The 22,935-nt window shown below is 43.5% G+C and overlaps 1 protein-coding gene across 2 annotated transcripts in view; it reads left to right on the forward strand.

Annotated features, from left to right (window-relative positions):
- Nucleotides 1-22,935, forward strand: part of ZNF451 (zinc finger protein 451) — a 345,089-nt gene that overhangs the window by 12,962 nt on the left and 309,192 nt on the right. For both annotated transcript variants that reach the window (XM_030198989.1, XM_030198990.1), the window contains exons 3-5: nt 8,286-8,411; nt 16,613-16,724; nt 22,212-22,356. In XM_030198989.1, coding sequence (XP_030054849.1) covers nt 8,286-8,411; nt 16,613-16,724; nt 22,212-22,356 — 383 coding nt within the window. The remainder of the gene's footprint in view (nt 1-8,285; nt 8,412-16,612; nt 16,725-22,211; nt 22,357-22,935) is intronic.

Genomic DNA, 22,935 nt, shown 5'->3' on the forward strand with positions numbered 1-22,935 from the left:
TTCCCCATCATTGCTTATAGACAGTACGCCTTCCCCCCATGCTGAGATTTGTTTCTAATCTTTAGCCAGTACACATTGCTCAGCCATACTGAATGGTTTCTGATATTCAAAATGTAATATTAGATGAACCGAACACAAGTAAACACACACGTTTTTAAATTATTGCTTCATGTATTTGAAAAACTGTTATCCAACACCCATATCACCCATGTAAAAAAGAAACTGCCCCTGAACTTAATAGTTGGTTTCACCACCTTTATCAGCAATAATTTTAACCAGCTGCTTCCTATAATTTTGATATTAGTCTTTCACATCACTATTGACGAAGTGCGCTTCAAAGAAGCCAGCATTTACGCAACGAGCAGGGCATTATATTGATCTTGGCTACTGGTTTGTCTCCTGAAGAAGCCAATAGTGAAACGGAGACTCTGTTGAGCGAACCCTATATATGTGAGCCTTTTAAGATAAGTGTCCCTTTACATTTTCACCTTAATCAAAAATATGAAAATGTACCAGAGGTTTTTCTAACCCGCAAGGAAGCTTGCCCGGCATTCATCTGAAGACTATTCTGTTTGTGACAGCTGTATATTATGGATACTACTATTACTACTGCTTATCATTTCTTTAGCGCTAGTTATGAACTATGAAATATGAACCATGGTTAAGACCTGTAAAAGCTAAGGCTTAACAGAGCATATAGGCTGACAGGCCTAAGTGAGTGTCTTTTAGTTGACCTCTTTACTAAATCAGAGCTCATGGTCTGCTAGCACCTAAGTAAACACTATAAACTTAGTTGTGCACCCTAGAGCAGAGTCAAAAGGGGCAAAGGCCATCAATCGTGAGGCCCAGGAACGTATGCTCTGATAAGACATTCCTATGTGCAAACAGGCCTGGGAAAGGTGCAATTATGGATGAACAGAAGAATGTGAGATGTAGTGATGTGGGATAGATGGTGTGACTAGAAGACAGAATGATTTCTCAGGAAGATAAGTGCTAAAGCCTTGCTTATCACAAAAGGTATAAAAACAGCTGTATCAGAGCATTACGTTGGGGAGAGGCAGAGGTAGACCACATGTTTGGGTCCCCCGTACTCCCCATGAGAAACTAGCATTTGTAATTGTAAATTACTCTTGCCTTTCTCATATTCTTGTAGTTTTGGTTTCTTTAACCTCTCCCAGTAGAGAATGGCTGGTTTATGCTAATTTGGGAGGGGATACAAGCAGCCTAAAAACACAGCCAAGCATCTGAAGTCTTTTCCTTCGGTTTATAATTTGTCTTTATATATAAAGTATAATGTTGAATTGAAGTCCAGTGTTTTGAGATGAGAGGAACTTGTACTTGCTTATTTATAAAGTTAAAATAGTGAATCAAAAGAGAACTGGATTTTGAGACTTGGGGGGGGGGGGGGGGGTGAACTTTCTCATCCAACATTTAGATCTTTTGGATGTCTGGCGTACTTACCATCCCTGTGATGCAGATTATACCTTCTGTTTATAAGATCACATCATCTTTGCCAGGCTGGATTACTTCCTTCTGGCGATGTAACTTTTTTTCCAGGTCCCAGATATCACGAAACAAACTCCTGTGGTCTCTGATCATGCAGCGGTGGTTTTGACTTTGACTTTTTGTGCCTCACTCTAAACAATGCTGGAGGCTGGCGCCTTATCTGTATCATGACACTCAGTTTTGTAAATGTTTGAGAGCTAAGTGGGTGGAGTATCAGCAATGTAATGACACCCCAGCTGTTGGAGCAGTGTTTTTTGGGGGGAGGCTTCTAAGATAGTTCTGTGGAGTGGAGGAGTGGCCTAGTGGTTAGGGTGGTGGACTGGTCCTGGGGAACTAAGTTCAATTCCCACTTCAGGCACAGGCAGCTCCTTGTGACTCTGGGCAAGTCACTTAACCCTCCATTGCCCCATGTAAGCCGCATTGAGCCTGCCATGAGTGGGAAAGCGTGGGGTACAAATGTAACAAAAAAAAAAAAAAATCTCTAACACAGATCACAAAAAGAAAGAGTATCAACTTCTAAGGTGTAGGCACATTCAAAATCTGTGGGGGGCACATCTGCCATTTTAGGCCTTGATATGGAAAATGCTTTCACAGTATATCATGGGAATATGGCTTGCTGGCGTATCTGTTGGTGAGTGGGAGCCTTTCTGCTCCGTCTACCTTAATTAGGGGACACCCCTGCCAAGTGCCTCTATCTCCCTTTTTTTTTTTTTTTTTTTTTTAATTTTCATGAAGTCTTTATTAATACTTAAAACACAGATTTAAATGCATAGCACATCGTATACAGCATAGTGCGTTTCAAATGTACATAACCAATTTATGGTATTGTGGATGACAAATAATACAACAAACACATGGTAAGATTCTCACTGCATACACATCCACCCAGACAATTCTTGCCGTACGAGTGCGCCCAGGAGACTATTCAGTATGTTCAGCCCATTACTTCAAGATTTGTAATTTTGTAAGTATGTTAATCCCTATCCCACCCCACTAACCAGCATCACCCTACCCGATAACAGCAATCATATTATACATGAAGAAGAAAAGGATCCCAGATCAGGTGCCATCTGTTCAGGTGGTTGCGCCTCTCAGCTAGTAGCCTTTCCAATTCGCAGATAAGCCTCAGTTTTTGTATCCACCTAGTTATTGGTGGGATTATAGGCTGCTTCCAATGGGCTGCAATTACAACTCTAGCAGCGCATATAGCCTGACTCAGAAAAATTTGCTGGGTCTGAGGGCGATTTGCAACCCCCGCCAGAAACAGGAAAAAGGTTGGGTTCCAAGGTAGTGGGCTACCCGTCCATCTTTGCAGCCTGTTATGTACAGATCTCCAGAAGGCACTGATCTTCCTACAAGTCCACCATATGTGTTCCGCTGTGCCTTTTACACCGCAACCTCTCCAGCATACTCCCGTTGTGGTGGGGAAAATGCGCTGGAGGCGCTCAGGCGTCAGGTACCATCGGTACAGCACCTTTACCGCATTCTCCTTGAAGGGCACATGAGACGACACCCCCAACACATCCCGCTCCAGTCTCTCCCACGTTGCCTCCTCCATTGTCAACCCCAGCTCCCCTTGCCAGCCTTTCCTATGAAGCGTGTAATTCTGGGACTGCCTATTAACAATGTGGTAGAGGCGTGAGACCAGCCCACTAGTTTTGGGTGGCCCCTCACATATGGCTTCAAGTGCGGATTTTTCCCGGGTCACCACCTCCCGAACTGCCCGTGTCCTAAGAAAGGTGGATAACTGAAGGTAAGCATACCGGTCCGACCCTATTATAGGGAATCTCTCGAGAGCCTCTGGATACGACAACATCGAATCCCCCTCAAACATTTGGCCCCACCTTTGTAAACCTCCCCTGTACCATCTAGTAAAGACTCCCTTTATTGTACCTGGGTAAAATAGTGGGTTGTGTGCTATAGGGGACAGACAGGAGAGTTCAGTACGTCCACGTGGAAACATACTATCCCAATTAGAAAGGGTGACATATATGGAAGGACACAAGCCCCCCTCTAGGGATCTAAGTGAACTTGGGATCCACAAGAGCGCCCCCAAGGGCCGCACACCTAAGGTGTATTGTTCCAATGGCACCCACTGTCGATCCGGATAGTCCTGAAACCATTCCACTGCCGCGCGCGCCTGAACTGCTCTATAGTACCAGGCCAAGTTGGGTACCCCCAGTCCTCCTCTCTTTTTATCCTGGTACAGGACCGAGCGCGCCAGCCGCGGACGTTTCCCCGCCCAGATAAAGCGCATGATACGTTCCTGCAATGTAACTAGGAATTTCCGGGGCATCTTGATTGGGAGGGCTTGAAAAAGGTAGAGCAGGCGCGGCAAAACATTCATCTTTACAGCAGCTATGCGACCAAACCAGGAGAGATCCAAGTCACCCCATCTTCCAAGGTCCTCAGTGAGTGTCCCAGCCAAGGCCTTATAGTTTACCGCAAAGAGCTCGGAGTGGCGGGCCGTCAGATTGACCCCCAAGTAACAAATGCTCCTGTCAGCCCACCGGAAGGCATAGGTAGAGCTCAACGTTCCCACAAGCTCCTCCGGGAGAGACACATTCAAGACTTCAGATTTTGACATATTCACTTTAAAGCCCGACACAGTCGAGAATTCTTCAATCTCCCCCAAGAGCCCGGGGAAGGTGGTTAGGGGGCGAGTGACAAACAGCAGCACGTCATCCGCAAATAGGGATAGCTTGTGTTCTCTTCCACCTATGGAGAGACCCGAGATATCAGGGTTATTCCTAAGCCTGGTAGCAAATGGTTCCATCACCATTGCGAATAGCAAGGGAGATAAGGGGCAGCCCTGTCTAGTACCCCGATGTAGAGGAATCGTTACAGAGTTGCCCCCATTAACTCATATACAAGCCTTAGGAGAGTTGTAAAACGCTTGAATCCAGCCCCGAAACTGAGGTCCTACCCCAAAGGCCTCCATCACTTTGTACATAAATGGCCAATGCAAGCGGTCGAAGGCCTTTTCGGCATTTAGGCTAAGAAGGCATAGGGGCTTATTCATTTTTTTGGCCAAATACATTAGGTCAACCACTCGCCTAGTATTGTCTGAAGCCTTTCTATATGAAACAAATCCCACCTAGTCAGGGTGGATGATTGCTGGAAGCAAAGGTGCCAGGCGATTGGCCAAGACTTTAGCTAAGATTTTGACATCTGCATTCAAAACAGATATCGGGCGGTAAGACCCACAGTCTGTGTGGTCCTTGTTCGGTTTAGGCAGTACCGCAATCCAGGCTTCCAACATGGAAGCAGGCAGAGCCTCCCCCTTCCTACTCAGGTTAAACAGATCAGCTAACAGCGGGGCCAACTCAAGGGCAAATTTCTTGTAAAATTCATTGGGGAAGCCATCCAACCCCGGTGACTTACAGGAGGGCAGGTGCTGAATTGCTTTTTGTATCTCAACCGGAGTGACCGGGGCATCCAGCATGATCCTCTGCTGCTCTGTGAAAGAGGCAAGGCCACTGTCAGCTAAGTTTTCTAGAATAGATTCAGCAGGAGGATTAATCTCTTGTGCATAGAGCCCCTGATAAAATTCAGTAAAGCGCCTCCTTCCTTTTTTTTTTTTTTTTTAACTAGCCATAGAGCCCCTGGCTATTAAAATTAGATCAGCTGATGTTAATCAGGGTATTGGGGTAAGGGGAGTGGAGGAGTGGAGTGTAAAAGTAGCCTCTTTGTGGATGACTTTCTTTTTTACCTTGATCAAGCTCCCAGGCACCTTGGACCCGCTTTGGACATAGTACGAGCATTTAGTAAATTATCTGGGCTGCAGATTAATTATGCCAAGTTGGAATTGCTGGTGCTGGCGAGAGGCCCCTACATCCAAGCCCATGTGGTATCTGGGCATTTACTTAAGCACTAGTCATAGTAACATAGTAGATGACGGCAGAAAAAGACCTGCACGGTCCATCTAGTCTGCCCAACAAGATAACTTATATGTGCTAATTTTTGGTGTATTCCTTACCTTGATTTGTATCAGCCTTTTTCAGGGCACAGACCGTAGAAGTCTGCTCCGCCTCCCACCACCGGCTCTGCCACCCAATCTCGGCTAAGCTCCTGAGGATCCATTCCTTCTAAGCAGGATTCCTTTATGTTTATCCAACGCATGTTTGAATTCCGTTATTGTTTTCATCACCACCACCTCCCGCGGGAGGGCATTCCAAGCATCCACCACTCTCTCCATGAAAAAATACTTCCTGACATTTTTATTAAGTCTGCTCCCCTTCAATCTCATTTCATGTCCTCTAGTTCTACCGCCTTCCCATCTCCAGAAAAGGTTCGTTTGCGGATTAATACCTTTCAAATATTTGAACATCTGTATCATATCACCCCTGTTTCTCCTTTCCTCCAGGGTATACATGTTCAGGTCAGCAAGTCTCTCCTCATACGTCTTGTAATGCAAATCCCATACCATTCTTGTAGCTTTTCTTTGCACCGCTTCAATTCTTTTTACATCCTTAGCAAGATACAGCCTCCAAAACTGAACACAATACTCCAGGTGGGGCCTCACCAACTACTTATACAGGGGCATCAACACCTCCTTTCTTCTGCTGGTCACACCTCTCTCTATACAGTCTGGCGATCATATACTCTGCTAATGTGCGATGACCTCTGGACACTATTTGTAATCTATGCTTGAAATGGAGGGATCGTCCCCTCTTTGATGGGTCAGTTGTTATATCTGTTACAAACGATGCCACTATGTTTAATCGTAAAGATGAATTGAAGTTCTGCTCCACCATTTCTAAATTTTTATGGTGGGCAAAGGTGCCAAGGATTGATATGGCTAAGCTCGTTTTGGATTGGTCTTGGGGTGGGCTTTATGTGTCGGACATAAACTTTATAATGTAGCTGTTCTAGTGCATTGGTTGCGTGAAGCGTTAATGGGCACGGACAAATATTTTCCTTGGGGTGGGTGACTGGGTGGAGCTCCCCCATCATATTTTTTAAATTTACCTCATGGGCAAGGAGACACTTCCCCTTTCACAGCACAGGCTCTGTTTTTTGGCCCCAATGCAGATGGCGTGCAGTTGGTGGCGCAGAAGGCAAGGGAGGAGTCTGAGGGCATTCCCATTCTTGTTAGAGGGCAATGTAGACTTCCCAGTGGGCAAGGGGCACTTCATTTTTAGGGAATGAACGTCTAGGGGATGCACTTCCCTGGCAGACCTCCTGGACATGGGTTCTTTTGCTCAGGTTCAAGCTAAATGAAATTTGCCTCACAAATGTTTGTCTCCTACCTTCAAGTGTGTCATTATTGGGCTACCTTGCATCACTCTTATCAGGAGGCATTGGTATTTGGGAAACTGAACCATCTTTTTTATAAAACACCTGCCCCATTTAATAAACTCTCCTTTTGGTATAAGGCACTCAAGACTACTCTTGGTTTAGATGGCATTTACTCTTAGGGATACTTGGTGGCAGGAGTTGGAGCTCAGTTAAACTGAGCAACAGTTCACTGATCTATTTGTTACGCTATTCGATTTCATTAAATAAGTAGCCTTACAGGAGGTACAATATAAAATTTTACATAGAGCATACATTTGTTGGGACAAGAGGGCACAGTATGGTATCTGGGAGGAGGGGACCTGTTTTAAGTGCAGACATCATCTGGGGGGGTCTCTGTTGCACTCCTTAGATATGTGGTGCACGGTACTTCCGATGCTTGCCTAGATTGTTCAGTGCTCCCCTGAGTGGGATTTCAAGACACTCTCTGATATCACAAGGTTTACCTGCTGCACAAAGATCTTTTTCTATAATGCTCATTTTTATTAGTTAAAAAGCTGATTTTGTCTTACTGGGTGTCTGAGGATTCGCCACCCCTGCAGCAGTATGGCCAGTATGAGGGAGCTGGCCTTGTTTTGAAATTTGTACTTACCAGCATTTACTCCTCATTGATAAGAGGTACTGTGTTGCCTTGTGGCAGAACATTTTAGATACGTATCCCATAAGTGCAAGTCCTGTTCATTTAGTGTTTAGGGAGCTGCTAGAGGGGAGGGGAGGGTTGTTCTTTATATGTGGGGTTCAGTGCAGATGGTTGTGTGTTGTGTGTTAGGAGTGTATGGTTTTATCTGATGGGGTACATGTAAAAAAAAAAAGTTCCATTGGCCAGTTTTGGGGACCTGGTGACTGGGTTTTCTTTATTCTTTTCAAAATTTCTTCCCCTGTGAGAGATGGTTTATTGTTCTCTGGTTGGTTCTGCTGGGTTTTTTTTTTCTTTTTGATGCTCACATTGATCATTGAACTAAAATTTAAGATGGATCTTAACTTAAAAAAAAATATTTTTTAATTTATTTTCCCCTCGTTTATAGTACAGGATGGTCAAAGTATTAGCACTGGCAGATTAGACCATGAGCTAGAGGAAGCATCAAGAACCATCAAGGTGGGAAGAGGAATGGCTGATTGAAATTAGCTAGTGCAGCATTCTAATAACTTTATTGGTCTTGTGAATGTCAGGACTTTCTTGCAGGTGGTTATAGTCTTCATTGAATCAACATGAAAATTTCTCAGAAGTTCTGTACTTGAGCTTTGAAGACAAAAACTGAGTATCTTATGTGTAGAAGACACCTATGTGATTTCAAAGCTTGTGCACTATGTTCTTTGTACAGTTTTCATGTTGATTTAATACAGGACTGGCAAAGAATCTGGTTTTATTTTATTTTATTTTTTAACTCCACTGGTAATACTAAAGGGGGGGAAATAGTATTTCAGTACTCTTGTATCTTATTTGCCAGAGATATAAAATCATTCATTCATTTTGATTGTAGGGTCAAGTTAAGGCAAAAGATTTCACTGACTATCAGAAGGAAAGGACTAAATCTACTCTGGATCGCTTAGCACGTCATGTGGAACTACAGAAACGGCAGAAAGAAAAGAAGAACAAAGCTTTCCAGGTAAGTCAGAGACAGTTTACTTTACCCTTGCTGTGTTTTGACCTTCCCTTTCGAATATTTGAAGCAGACAAGCCACTGAAACAGTTTCTAAAAAAGATATTTCCTTGGCATCAGCAGCACTGTTCTGAATAAGCAGTGTGTTTTTTTTCTAGCGAAAAAGGTGCTGGTACTCAAATGCCAGGCCACCCTTCAGGGGTGGGTGATCACTGAAGTACCCACCCTACAATAGCCAGGCCCCCCCCCCCCCCCCCCACACACACACACAATAGCCAGGCCCCTTGCAACCAGCACAAAATCTATGACAAGGCAGAATTTGTGTGTAGAGCCTGAACTGTTTCATTAAAACTTGGGGACCATGGTTCAATTTTAGCAAACAAGGTGCCGGTACTCAGTACCCCCTCAAAAAAAGCCCTGTGAATAAGTGAGCATTGTCCTCTCCTACCAACAGATTGAGAGAGAGAAAAAAAACTAGTCTCTTTCCAGTGACCTCACTAGTATATAGTCTGATGCTGAGAGGAAAGCCTTAGTATTTTTCCCTACCTCTAGCAGATGGTACATCTCTCAGGCTGGTGCTCTGGTCCCTGGCCTTCTGGCTGCACCCAGTCATGCTTATCAGTTATTGTTTATTAGACTTTATATACTGCTTAAGTTGCAGTGCAAGTCAAAGCAGTTTATAGTATAAAAACATACACAAAAAACAAACTGAAAATTTAAAAGGAGCTCCGTTAGTAGTAAAGAGATACCCAAGCTCACAAGAAACAGTAAAAGAACATTCACACCTTCCCTTGCTCCAATCTGTAATCGGCCTGCCCCACACACCAGCTAGCCAAACACATAGTTATGGGTAATTAAATGCTAATTGAAAGAGATGAGATTTATGAAGGGAGTGAAAATTTGTATAAGATTTCTCAAGTCTAATGTACTGTGGTAGAGAGTTCCACATAGCTGGAGCTAAAAAAATAAAACACTTTTTTCCTTGTGGATTCCCACTTTGCACTGGATGGGTTAGTTAGTACTAACCTATCATTTAGGGAGTGGAGCATCTGTTTGGAGTATATGAAATAAGAGCATTAAGGTATGATGGAACCCTTTCATATAAAACGTTATGGGTTAAAGTCAGTATTTAAAATCGAATCCTGTATTTGATTGGGTGCCAGTGTAACTTTCAGAAGTGGGGTCACATGGTCTGTGCGTTTCGCACCCTGGCAGCTGTATTTTTTTAATGTCTGTAATCTGTTTGTTTTTTGTTAAACTTGCATATACAGCATTACAATAATAGTAGCAAGAATCGATAAGCACATAGAAAAGTATGCGTAATTGCTTCGAATTGATCTTAGATGTTCCAGAGCAAGAAAACCTGATTTCAGCATGACAGAAATCTGGGGAGAAAAACTGAGTTCTGAATCTGGGAACAGTAGGAATAGGTCTATCAAAAAGAGATGGAACCATATTAGAGGGTGAGGTTGACACAGTTAACCAGCTTCTTGGCATCCACTGGGTGAGGCATTGGCTTGGGCTTGCAGGGCCTTGCCAGAGGGATGCAGGTCCACATCTCCTTCTCCTCCTTGTCCTGTACACCCTGTTTGGGTGTTATTCCTTCAGGCTTCCCTGCAGCCTTTAGGACGTTTCATTAGTTATGGCTGCTTCAGCTTTTTGCAGTCTTGAAAAAGAAACAAAAACTTATTTGGAGCACACCCAAGTGAGCAGGGGGATGGCTGAGATGCTGGAACCCCGGGCCCGAGAGAGCAGGCAAGCTTATATGCACTGGCTGTGTGGCAGGACAGGAGACGCTGCTCTTCCTGTGAGAGCCAGCAGCTGAGTTCTTTTGCCATTTTCTCTCCTGCTGTAATTTTCTGTAGAAGGAGCATTCTCGACCCTCATTGGGCTTTGAGGGATGGTGGGCATTTTTCTCCTACCCACCCTGGGTCTGTTAGTGGGGGAGGGGTCCCAGACTTTTTGGTGCTAGGGCTTAGCCCGGATGGTTGAGAGAGCCCCTGCAAGAAGAGACTGGTCCCTGGACCAGTGGTAGGGACCCCAGCCAGGGCCCTGAACTGTCTCCGAGCATCCAAATTGGGTCAGGTGGTTCTTGGGTGATCTGGAGTAACTTTTGGATCCACAGAACCCCTTGGACTCAGATTTGCAGGAGGCTGATCCTCTGAGGAGAGAGGAGCCAGAGGAGTGGTCACATTATTGGTTCTTTAGGTGAGAGGAGCTCTTGTGCTCCCTGAGTACCTGCTGCTGACCCTTCAAAAGGGGACCCTCTGTTGGAAGGGCTGATGGGAGCACTGCAGCTTTTTCTGTGTTATAAAGCTCTTTCCCACATGATGTTGGTGGAATGGAAGTCCTCAGATGGACCCTTGGTGGGAGAGGGGGAGGGCTAAAGCTCTTGAGGGTCTTTATACTTTTGCCTCTGAGTAGGTGGGAAATTATTAGAAATACCATAATGTGGAGTGCTCATCTCAGCAGTCACATAAAAAAGACTGCTGTGAGGAAGTGATGTCACCGCTTGATAATGGACGTCTAGGAGCTTAGCTCCGCTGGAGACTTTGATTAAATTTGCTATTACCTGCTCCTTCAGGTGTCATAAAACCCCCACTTACTTGTTCCGAGTGTGCAGCATTATGTTGACATGCAAAAAGATGGAGAAGTTTAAATATTCAGCTGATCATGGAGAAGGGTCCCAGGGAGCTCTGCAGAAGAGAACTGTGGCCTGGTGCAAAATGGTGCTGGAGGATTGTGAGTTGGACAATGAGGAGCACGCTGAAATGGCGTTCAGTGACTGTGAGGTATCCACAAGGGAAGTGGCCAAGTGGTTTCAAGATTTAAAGGCTGAGATGGTGGTGGTCTGCACAGACATTAAAACAGCAATCACAAAGTTGCGATTGGAAGTGTGGGAGGTTGGGCACCGGATTGAACAGACATATAAGCAGCTTTGGTGGATCTGGAGAACCACTCCAGATGCTCAATTTACACTTTAAAGGAATACCTGAGATGGACAATTGCCAGAATTGTCAGCAAGCCATCAAAGATATTTGTGAGGCACTTCTAAGGGAGAATGGTTCAGGTGGATCCGAGTAGACTGCATGCACTATCACATTAGACAAAGCCCATAGGAGCCTGGGGCTTCAGCGAGAAGTCACTCCGCACTATATAATAGCCTGCTTCCATGACTATGGTATGAAAGAAGCAGTGTGACGGAAAGCTTGAGCTTTGGGAGAAATTAAATGGAATAATTGTTTGATTTCTGTGTTTCAAGACCTAGCTACGAGCGCTTTATTGAAGCAGAGTGAGCTGCATGAAGTGACTAAATATCTGCAGAAGGCAGGGCTGCAGTACTGCTGGCTGCATCCTTTTGGCCTTTGGATAATAGTAGGAGGCCAGTCTTGGTGGGTGCAGACTATTACAGAAGCCTGGAGCGCATTGGTGGTCTTGAGCTGTACTGATTTCCCCACAGAAATCTCATGAGCAGCGTAGCTCGGGTTCCTGGCAGAAAGTGCATTCCAATTGGGGGGTGCTCTGCAGCAGTGGATTTGGAAGCAAGATCGACAACTACATAATTTTCTGATTTATGTGGACAATGTTGGTTTATTTCTTATATTGTTCGCAGTTTCTCTGAGAAGCTGGAATGGTGGTGGTTGTCTGGATGCGGAGGGTGTGGTTTGCAAGAAGGGAGTTTGGTGTGTAATGAGTGTCTGTGGAGATAGATAATATTGCGTGTGAATGGAGGAGTATTAAGATTCTATTTTGCTGAGGGGTGGAGAGTGGGTATCCCTTTATTAAAGTTGGGAGTTTGATCTGGCGGTGGCTGTCTTCCTGTAGGGTTGAGCTGGCTACTGTAGGACATAGTTAGCCAGATTTGGGTGTTCAGGGGGTTGAGGTGTGGGGGGTAGGGGTTTAGGGAGGCAGTTGGAACGGGTTTTCATGTGGGATCATGGAATGTTGCTACTATTTGGGTTTCTGCCAGGTACTGTACTGGTGACCTGGATTGGCCACTGTTGGAAACAGGATACTGGGTTAGATGGACCATTGGTCTGACCCAATATGGCTGTTATGTTCTTAACACAATGGGAGGTGGTGACAATGGATGTCAGCAAGTCAGGTTGTGGAGCTCATTACAAGTTCCATCTGGTTCAGGGCACCTGGATGCAACAGTAGTCTCCATGATCGATAAATTGCTTGGAGCTCAGGGCAGTGCAGAATGCCTTATGCGACTGGGGGCTCCGGGCCAAGCTTTCTCCAGTAATGCGACAGAAGTAGCTTATATCAACAAGCAAGGTGGGACCTGCAGCCATCTGATGGTGGTGAGGGTGGCCTCCCTCATGAGTTGGGTGGAGAAAAATCTTCTTTGCTTGTTGGCAGCTCACAGCGCTGAGTTCTTGAATTTGGAAGCAGATTTTCTCAGCAGGAAGAATGGGAACTATTTAGCCAGTTTTTCAGCTGTCAGTTGGCCGATGGAGTTCTCCGCTTTTGGACTTGGTGATGGGAATGCCAAAGTGCCCAAGTTCTTCAGTCTTCGGAAAGAATCGGGCTCGATGGGGATCGATGCCCTACTGCAGCCCTGACGGGAGACACATCTACTGTATATCTTCCCTCCTTGTTCCATGGCATGCTGCGTGTTGAAAAGGATAGCATTGTACTGGGGTCAAATAATTCTCGTAGTCATGGAGGCCATGGTGCACGGACCTGATTCTACTGCAGGACGGGGGTCCTCTCTCTTCAGATACATGGCCTACTGAATCAAGGTCCAGTGCTCATGGAGAATCCTTGCCCCTTTGGTCTTACAGCTGAGCCATTGAAAGGGTTTGGTTAAGACATGAAGGTTGTTCTGATTCAGTCATTACTACCTTCCTTCAGATTCGGAAATACTCTACATCCATGGCATATGCAAGGGTGTGGAAGACAATCGAAAGCTGGTGGTCTGAGCACAGACTTTTTCCCTTCTCTGCTCAAATCACACACATCCTAGCATTTCTCCATGCAGGGCTTCAGAAAGGATTGGCGTTGAGTTCTTTAAATGTTCAGGTTGTGTCATTGTTCTGTTTCAGGGGCTTCCTACAGGTGGAGGTGAATCGATTTTTTTTCACTCATTGAAAAAGTACAAAGACCAGGGGACACTCAGTGAAGTTGCATGGAAGTTCTTTTAAAACAAATAGGAGGAAATATTTTTTCACTCAAAGAATAGAAAAGCTCTGAAACTTGTTGCCGGAGGATGTGGTAATGGTGTTTAGCATGTCTGGGTTTAAAAGAGGTTTGGACAAGTTCCTGGAGGAAAGTCCATAGTCTGTTGAGATGAACATGGGGGAAGCCACTGCTTGCCCTGGGATTGGTAGCATGGAATGGTGCTACTAATTGGATTTCTACTAGGTACTTGTGATGTGGATTGGCCACTGTTGGAAGCAGGATACTGGGCTAGATGGACCATTTGTCTGACCCAGTATGGCTATTTTATGTTCTTATGTCAGAAGTACTTGACAGAAACCCAACTAGTAGTAACATTGAATGCTGCCAATCCCGGGACAAGCAGTGACTACCCCCATGTCTGTCTCAATAACAGACTATGGACAAGGTGCATCGGCCTCCATTGAGGCAAGACCAGGTCACTGATACTACCCCAGTGACTTTGAAGGTTGTGATCAACCCAGCTGAGTTCTCAGCCTTTGATATTAGTCCTTGAGGAGTGGCATCGGTGTTGGTTTCTCAGCAGCTCCAGCTTATCCTGAAGGTTCATGCACTGCCTACAGGGAGCACATTGCTGTGGTCTTGAAGAGTATCAGCTGGTGTATCCTGAACTGGTATTGATCTCCAGCCCCCAGGAGGAAAAGCCTCCTCAGGGAACTAGGGTCCCCAGTTCCTTGATGCCCCTGCCCCAAGCCTCACAAAGGTGTCAGTTTGAAAAAATTGTGACACTGCCTGTGCACAGAATCCATAAGCTGGAACCGATTATGCAGAGGAAAGTCCTCCCCACCTCTGCACAGCAGGTCAGTAAGAAAGTCAGTTTTATTCTTATGTACAGTATGGCATTAGGATTTGAGAAGCTACAGCTTCTTTACCATTTCATGGTGATCAAATCTGCTCTCAAAAGAGCCAAGAGCTTTTTGGTTTTCCCTGGGAGGAGACACCAAGGAGCTTTTGGCTTCTTTTTTTTTTAAATCTTTTGGGAAGAAATTATTTCAGAACACTATGCTTGCTTCCCACATAGGTTCTTACCAGCTGTTAATGAGCATGTATTTGCAGATTTCATTCACTTCCATAAGAAACCCATAATAAAATTCAACAGTGACAGCAGCAACAATTTTCAGATGTTGACATTATACAATGGAGATAATTCAGACACAGACACCTGAACATCTTACAGTACTCAAAGCTGATTTGTGATGAGTGTCACCTCTAGTAAGTGGAAATCCAGTTTCTAACATTGTCACAAGGAGTCAGAGATGCAAAAAATGACTGTTCACTATTTAAAAAGTACAAGTTGGGCTGGCTTGGTGGCACAGTAGTAGCAGCACTATAGGGTAAACTCCTCTCATATGAGGAAAGGCTAAAGAAGTTAGGGCTGTTCAGCTTGGAAAAGAGTTGGAGGGGATGGGTATGACTGAGGTCAATAAACTCCTGAGTGGTGTAAAATGGGTAGAAGTGAATTGATTTTTCACTCTTTCAAAAAGTACAAAGACCAGGGGACACTCAATGAAAATTACATGTAAATACTTTTAAAACAAATAGGAGGAAATATTTTTCATTAAAGAATAGTTAAGCTCTGGAACTTGCTGCCGGAGGCTGTGGTTACGGGTTAGCGTATCTGGGCTTAAAAAAAAAGTTCGGACAAGTTCTGGAGGAAAAGTCCTTAGTTTATTATTGAGATGGACATGTGGGAAGCGACTGGTAGCGTGGAATATTGCTACTAATTGGGTTTCTGCCAGGTACTTGTGACCTAGATTGACCACTGTTGGAAGCAGGAATACTGGACTAGATGGACCATTGGTCTGACCCAATATGGCTATTATGTTCTTATGATCATTGCCCACAGTATGGCAGAGTTTGCAGTAACTCTCCCTCAGTTTTTTAACCACCTCCTGTCAGCGAAAGAGCAGGAGTGCAGAAAGTAGATGGTCTGGACAACCTGTGACGCTTACGCTATGGTGTACAGGGCCTCTGCCGTGGGTATTGGGTTGCGCAGATTTGCTTGACTATGTGCCTCGGACATGTGGTTCAGGAGAAGCTGGCGGATGTTTTGTGCTGGGGTGAACAGTTTCTTTGGTGACAAGAAAGGAAATATTGATGCCCCTGTACAAGTTGTTAGTGAGTCCCCACTTGGAGTAATATGTTCAGTTTTGGAGGTCGCTAAGGATGTAAAAACTTGAAGCGGTTCAGAGAAAAGTGACAAAAATAGTAGGGGGTTTGCACAACAAGACATATAGGAAGACACTTGATGACCTGAAGATGAGTACCCTGGAGGAAAGGCGAGATAGGGGTGATATGATACAGACATTTAAAATATTTGAAAGGTATTAATACACAAGCAAACCTTTTCTAGAGATGAGAAGTCGGAACTAGAGGACATGAATTGAGGTTGCAGTGGGGTTGCTATGATCAAAGCATAGACTTCTGCTCAGCACCAGCTTTGCTTCCCAATTACTGCAGCAGCCATCAAAACATCACTAAGCTTGTTTGGTTCCATTCTCTTGCCATACAGGAGTCCTTTGTTTATCCCACACATTTTTGAATTATGCTACCTGTTTTATCTCCACCACCTCTCAAGGGAGGGCATTCCAGGTATCTACCATCCTTACTGTGACAAAGTAGTTCTCAAGGTTATTCCTGAGTCACCCTGGTTTGCAAGGTGGTAAGGCTGAAATAAACTTGGAAACTTGGAGGTGTGACCTAATTTTATGAGTCTGTTGACACATGTGGAATGTTCATAAAATACTCTCCAATTTTAAAATTTTCTATTTTTGTATATTCCTAATGTTCCTTTTGAAGTACCCTGATGGTGAGGCTGTTAAAGGGATAAAGGGAGTAATCTTTTTTTTTTTTTTTTTTTTTTTTTTAATATTCACCTACTGGGTTCTATTTTTCTCTGTAATTTTTTTTTTGTTGTTGTCTGTGAAGATTGATAATTGCCCTTTTGTTGTCTTTTTTTAAATTTTTTTTTCTGATATTTTTGGCTTGTTTTTTTCTAAGCTACTAATGTATCTAATCTGCAGGAAAAAGTGGATTCACAACAGGCTCATGGTTTGCAGGAGTTAGAGTTCATCAAAGGACGTTCTAGCACAGAGGAAGCAAGACAATGTGTGAATCACTGGGCAAATAAGCCAGGTATCTATCTCAAGAAGAGCACAAGGACAGACTTAATGAAATTCATGTGATTTAAGTTTAAAGTGAACGTTATTGAGCTATGTGGTTACCATATATATTTGCATATAGATCGCATCCACATGTTCCCTCTTAATTACTGTGGTCATACTCATGTGTGGGTTGTCCTGTCTGTCCATTTCTCTCTCCTTCCCAACCATGCCAGTCTCAAGCACCCTCCCTTCACCAAGTGTCTGCCTTTGTTCATACCTTTTCCCAGTGTTCCAATGCTGTTTCTTTACCAGCATGAGACCTTCCTATAGTGGCCCAAGCTCCAAGTGTGTTGCTGCACTATGCTGTCTACCCAACAGGAAATGCTTTGTGGAGCTCCCGTGATAACATTTCCTGTAGGCTAGAGGATGGCATGTGTGGCGTGCCTGAGTGCAGGCTTGTACAGAGATTCTGTGCTGGCGCAGAAATATCATTCAAGTGCTGGAAGAGTTTATGAAGGAAAGCGGCTGCATGGTGAAGGAGGGGGATGCTGGCGGCTGCTGCTGCTGCAGGCAGGACTGGGGGGGCGGTATGGAGTGGAAGATCCTGGAATTGGTGTAGGTGAGTAGGAAACAGAATGGAAGAAAATGCTAGTAGACTCATGTATTTAGATCATGCCCCCCACCAAACTTTTAACTTTTAAAAATGATCATAAATTTTGTTGCCTCTGACGATATGCATGAGTATAATTCAACCCAACGTGTGTGTATGGTGTGTTTGTTTTTTCTTTTTTGTTTTCTTTTAAATCTCGTGACCTAAACACTAGATCAGGGATTTTCAACCTTTTTTCATCTTGTGGCACACTTAACAAGGTGCAAACATTGTCGAGGCACACCACTGGAATCTAACCCATGCCTGCCTGTCCCCGCTAAGATTCATTCTATCCCCACCCGTACCTGTAACTGCAGAAGTAGTTATTTCATTTAAATATGATACTGAAATACATTAAATATGTAGTTATTTCATTTAAATACGCTACTGGGAAACTGGAACAAGATGGACTGTTACAGATTCCTACACAGACACCAAATACCAGCAGAATCATTTACCTCAGCTGCAGATGCAGAACATGACTCACCTAATGCAAAAACCATGCAAACAAAAACTGAAAGCAGAGATACAGGACTCTGCATGTCGTGCAACACCAGAAAAACAAAAAAAAAATTGAGTGTCTTGTACATTGCGAAATCAAACTGACACATGCAAATTCTCAATGCCGACAATCATTAAACTGAAAATAAAATAATTTTTTCTACCTTTGTAGTCTGGCAAATTTATTATTCCAATCATCTTGTTCCCAATCTTTGGTTCTGCTTTCTTCTGTCTGTGCTCTTAACTCTGTTTACAGGGCCTCATTTCCATTTACAATTTCTTATCTCACCTGCCCTATGTCTGTTTGGCATCTTTCACATTCAGCTTTCTTCAGTTTCTTTGCCGCCTTCTCAAATTCATTTTGTCTTCCCTTCATGTGCAGCCTGTCTCCCCTTTTCTCTCTCTCTCTTTCTCTCTCTCTATCTATCTATCTATATATATATCTATAGAGAGAGAGAGACCCCTTCTCTAAATGTGCAGCCTGTCTTCCCCTTTTGCTTCCTTTCTATATATGTGCAGCATCAAGGAATGCTAGGGAGGTACAATTCCTTGATGAAGTGAAGGACTGCTTTATGGAGCAGCTGGTACAAGAGGAAAAATTCTAGACCTGGTGCTGGGGCCGCTTAATAGCAGTGATCATAGCATGATCAAATTTGATATCGGCTTTGGAGTAAGTACACAAAAAAAATTCAATACGTTAGCATTTAACTTGCAAAAAGGAGACTATGATATGATGAGAACAACAGTGGAAAAAAAAAAACCTTAGAGGAACAGCGGCGAAGGTCTAAAATTTACATCAGGTGTGGATGCTGTTCAAAAATACCATCTTGGAAGCCCAGGCCAAGTATATTCCGTGTATTAAAAAAGGAGGAAGGAAGATTAAACAACAGCTGGCATGGTTAAAAAGTGAGGTGATGAAAGCTATTAGAGCTAAAAGAAAATCCTTCAGAAAATGGAAGAAGGATCTGACTGAAAATAATAAGAAACAGCATAAGAAGTAGCAAATTAAATGCAAAGCACTGATAAGGAAGGCAAAGAGGGACTTTGGAAAAAGATTGTGTTGGAGACAAAAACACATAGTAAAATTATTTTTTAGGTATATTAAAAGCAAGAAACCGGCAGAAGAATTGGTTGGACCGCTAGATGACCGAGGGGTAAAAGGGACACTCGGGGAAGACAAAGCCATAGCGGAGAGATTAAATTAATTCTTTGCTTCGATTTTCACCGAGGAAGATTTGGGAGAGATACCAGTGCCAGAAACGGTATTCATTGCTGACGAGTCAGAGAAACTGAATGTAATCTCTATAAACCTGGAGGTTGTAATGGCGCAATTTGACAAATTGAAGAGTAGCAAATCGCCTGGACTGGATGGTATTCATCCCAGAGTACTGATAAAATTGAAAAATGAATTTGTGGAACTATTGTTAGTAATATGTAATTTACCTTTAAAATCAAGTATGGTACTGGAAGATTGAAGGGTGGCCAATATAATGCCAATTTTTTAAAAAGGTTCCAGAGGTGATCTAGGAAATTATAGACCAGTGAGCCTGACGACAGTGCCAGGAAAAATGGTAGAGACTATTATAAAGAACAAAATTACATAGCATATTCAAAAGCATGGATTAATGAGAGAAAGCCAACCAGGATTTAGTGAAGGGAAATCTTGCCTCACCAATCTATTACATTTCTTTGAAGGGGTGAACAAACATTGGATAAAGGTGAGCAAGTCGATCATGTGTATCTGAATTTTCAAAAGGCATTTGACAAAGTACCTCATGAAAGACTCCAGAGGAAATTGGAGAGTCATGGAATAGGAGGTAACGGTCTCTTGTGGATTAGAAACTGGTTAAAAGATAGAAAACAGAGAGTAGGGTTAAATGGTCAGTACTCTGGTTCCCCAGGGGTTTTGCTGGGACTGCTGCTCTTTAACATATTTATAAATGATCTAGAGATGGTAGTAACTAGTGAGGTAATTAAATTTGCTGACAACACAAAGTTATTTGAAGTTGTTAAATCGCAGGAGGATTGTAATAAATTACAAGAGGACCTTATGAGACTGGGAATCTGGGCATCCAGATAGAACTCCTCTCGTATGAGGAAAGGCTAAAGATATTAGGGCTCTTCAGCTTGGAAAAGAGATGGATGAGGGGAGAATATGATTGAGGTCTACAAAATCCTGAATGGTATAGAATGAGTAGAAATAAATTGATTTTTTTTTTTTTTTTTACATGGGAAGCAACTGCTTGCCTTGGGATTTGTAGTATGGAGGGGCGCCACGTTTTGGGTTTCTGCCAGGTACTTGTGACCTGGCTTGGCCACTGTTTGGAAAACAGGATACTGGGCTAGATAGACTACTGGTCTGACCCAGTATGGCTACTGTGTATGGGAAAGAGGAACCCGAATTATAGCTACATAATGCAAGAAGTCCCTGACCAGGAAAGGGATCTAGGTGTCATCGTTGATGGTATGTTTGAAACCCTCTGGTCAGTGTGCGACATTGGCTAAGAAAGCAAATAGAATGTTAGGTATTATTAGGAATGGAATGGATAACAAAATTGAAGACATCATAATGTCTTTGTGTTGCTCCATGGTGCAACCGCACCTTGAATATTGTGTGCAGTTATGGTCACCACATCTCAAAAAAGATATAGTGGAATTAGAAAAGGTACAGAGAAGGGCGACGAAAATGATAAAGGGAATGGGATGACTTCCCTATGAGGAACAGCTAAAGTGACTAGGGCTCTTCAGCTTGGAGAAAAGACAGCTGAGGGAAGTTATGATAGAGGTCTATAAAAATGAGTGGAGTGGAACGGATAGACGTGAATCGCTTGTTTACTCTTTCCAACAATACTAGGACTAGGGGGCACGCAATGAAGCTACAAAATAGTAAATTTAAAACAAATCGTAGAAAATATTTCTTCACTCAACATGTAAATAAACTCTGGAATTTGTTGCGTGGTAAAAGCAGTTAGCTTAGTGGGGTTTAAAAAAGGTTTGGATAGCTTCCTAAAAGAAAAGTTCATAAGCCATTATTAAAATGGACTTGGGGAATATCCACTACTTATTTCTAGGATAAGCAGCATAAAATGTATGGTACTGTTTTGGGATCTTGCCAGGCACTTGTAATCTGGATTGGCCTCTGTTGGAAACAAGATGCTGGGCTTGATGGACCATCAGTCTATCCTGGTATGACAGTACTTATGTACTTATATCACTCCAACATGTTATGGACATGGAGGTAACACACATGGAGTGGAGGAGTGGCCTAGTGGTTAGAGTGGTGGACTTTGGTCCTGGGGAACTGAGGAACTGAGTTCGATTCCCACTTCAGGCACAGGCAGCTCCTTGTGACTCTGGGCAAGTCACTTAACCCTCCATTGCCCCATGTAAGCCGCATTGAGCCTGCCATGAGTGGGAAAGCGCGGGGTACAAATGTAACAACAACAATAACATTGGAGGAATAAATTCTAGGAGTGTTGTGAATGAAGGCTCGTCGCAGGTCTTCCCCCTCCTCCCTATGTAAACATAGCATCTTGTGCTCAGTCTCCCTCCCTGTCTTTCACTTCATGGAGGGATTTGGTAATACACGAGGCAAAAGATAGGAGGGAGAATAGAAGAAGGTACTGTTGGCAGGGGGAGGGGTGCAGAGGGGGAGACACTTGAGAGACAGTCTTGCATTCGTGTGGCGAAGGGGACAGAGATGGCTGGAGAGGGAATGCAATTCAGTGGGCACCAGGCAAAATACAGGAAGGGAGAGCACAAGAAGGTACTGTTAATGGTGGGTGGGTGGGGGGGCATGGAGAGGGGGAGATTTTTTTTTGGGGGGGGGAGGGAACCTGGAAGCACCCCAGACAGGTTTTCAGGATATCTGCAAAGAATATTCATGAGAGATTTGCATGCAGTGCATCCAAATCTCTCTCATGAATATTCATTGTGGATATCCTGAAAACCTGACTGGCTGGGTTGCCTCCAGGACCAGGTATGGGAGCCACTGGTTTAAGGACATGCTTCTCCCTCATATAGTGGTATTCGCTATCAGTCCTAGAGGGCTGCCAGCAGGTCAAGTTTTCAATTTATACCTTATGAATATGCATGAGAGATTTGTGTGCTTACTACTTCCACTGCTTAAAAGTCTTATGCATGTTCATTAGGGCTGTCCTGAACACCTGACCTGTTGGTGTACTTTTTTCTTCCTATTTTAGTTTTTAAACTGTCTTAACTGACTTTAGAGTACTGTTCCCTCTCACACAACATTTGTGTGCACCCTAGTTTTGAAACTAGTGAAGTTTATCTTCACAGCGCATGTGCTGAGAATATTTGCTGTAGAAATTGTAAATAAAATCACCTGTATTCTGTTTTGTCATCTAGAGCTCAGATCGGGCACAATTGATTCAAGATGCAAAGTCTTATCTAAAATAAAACAGTGGCCAGTTGGCAGTCTCATCCTATGTCCTGTCATGCACTGCAATAGGAAATTTGATAATAAATCTCTTCTGTTTGGTCATCTAAAGAGGTGAGTACATTCTGAAGAAGCAATAAAGACCATTTTGCCTTTGTCGCAAGAAATCAGTTTGATGTGTCGCTGTATTTGATCCTCAGGTTACATGCTAATTGTTTTTCTTACAGATGCTTTTATTCTAAGATGGTTGTAGTTGAGTGTTATGATTTTAGTTGCCACTGTAAGACATGCATGCAGTTGATTTTGCTGTCACTTTTTAGTCATAACAGTAATGCTGGTGCAACTTGTGATGCTCTTACTTGCTGCACTAGTGTTTTTACCTTTCCACCCTTAGAGGACCCTTTCTTCAAGCAGGACACTGTTTCTTAAATATGGGTAGTAATATGCAATGGCGCCCCAGTGCGGACATTACCTAGCATTCTATAGCTTTTAGAAGCCTTTACCAGCATCCCACTGTGTGTTGAGTGCCTTTCTGCCCAGTATGATCACACGGGACAAGCAGTCTTTGTTTTTCTGTGGAGCAGAGATGTCTCTCTTCTGTGAGCTCCACCTCATCACATCTTTTCTCCATGTTGAGTGTGTTCCTACAAGCTGATGATATATATCCTCTTAGTATCTCTCTAGTATTTTGTA

Source organism: Microcaecilia unicolor, chromosome 3 (genome assembly GCF_901765095.1).
Source record: "Microcaecilia unicolor chromosome 3, aMicUni1.1, whole genome shotgun sequence".
Classification (NCBI taxonomy): Eukaryota; Metazoa; Chordata; class Amphibia; order Gymnophiona; family Siphonopidae; genus Microcaecilia; species Microcaecilia unicolor.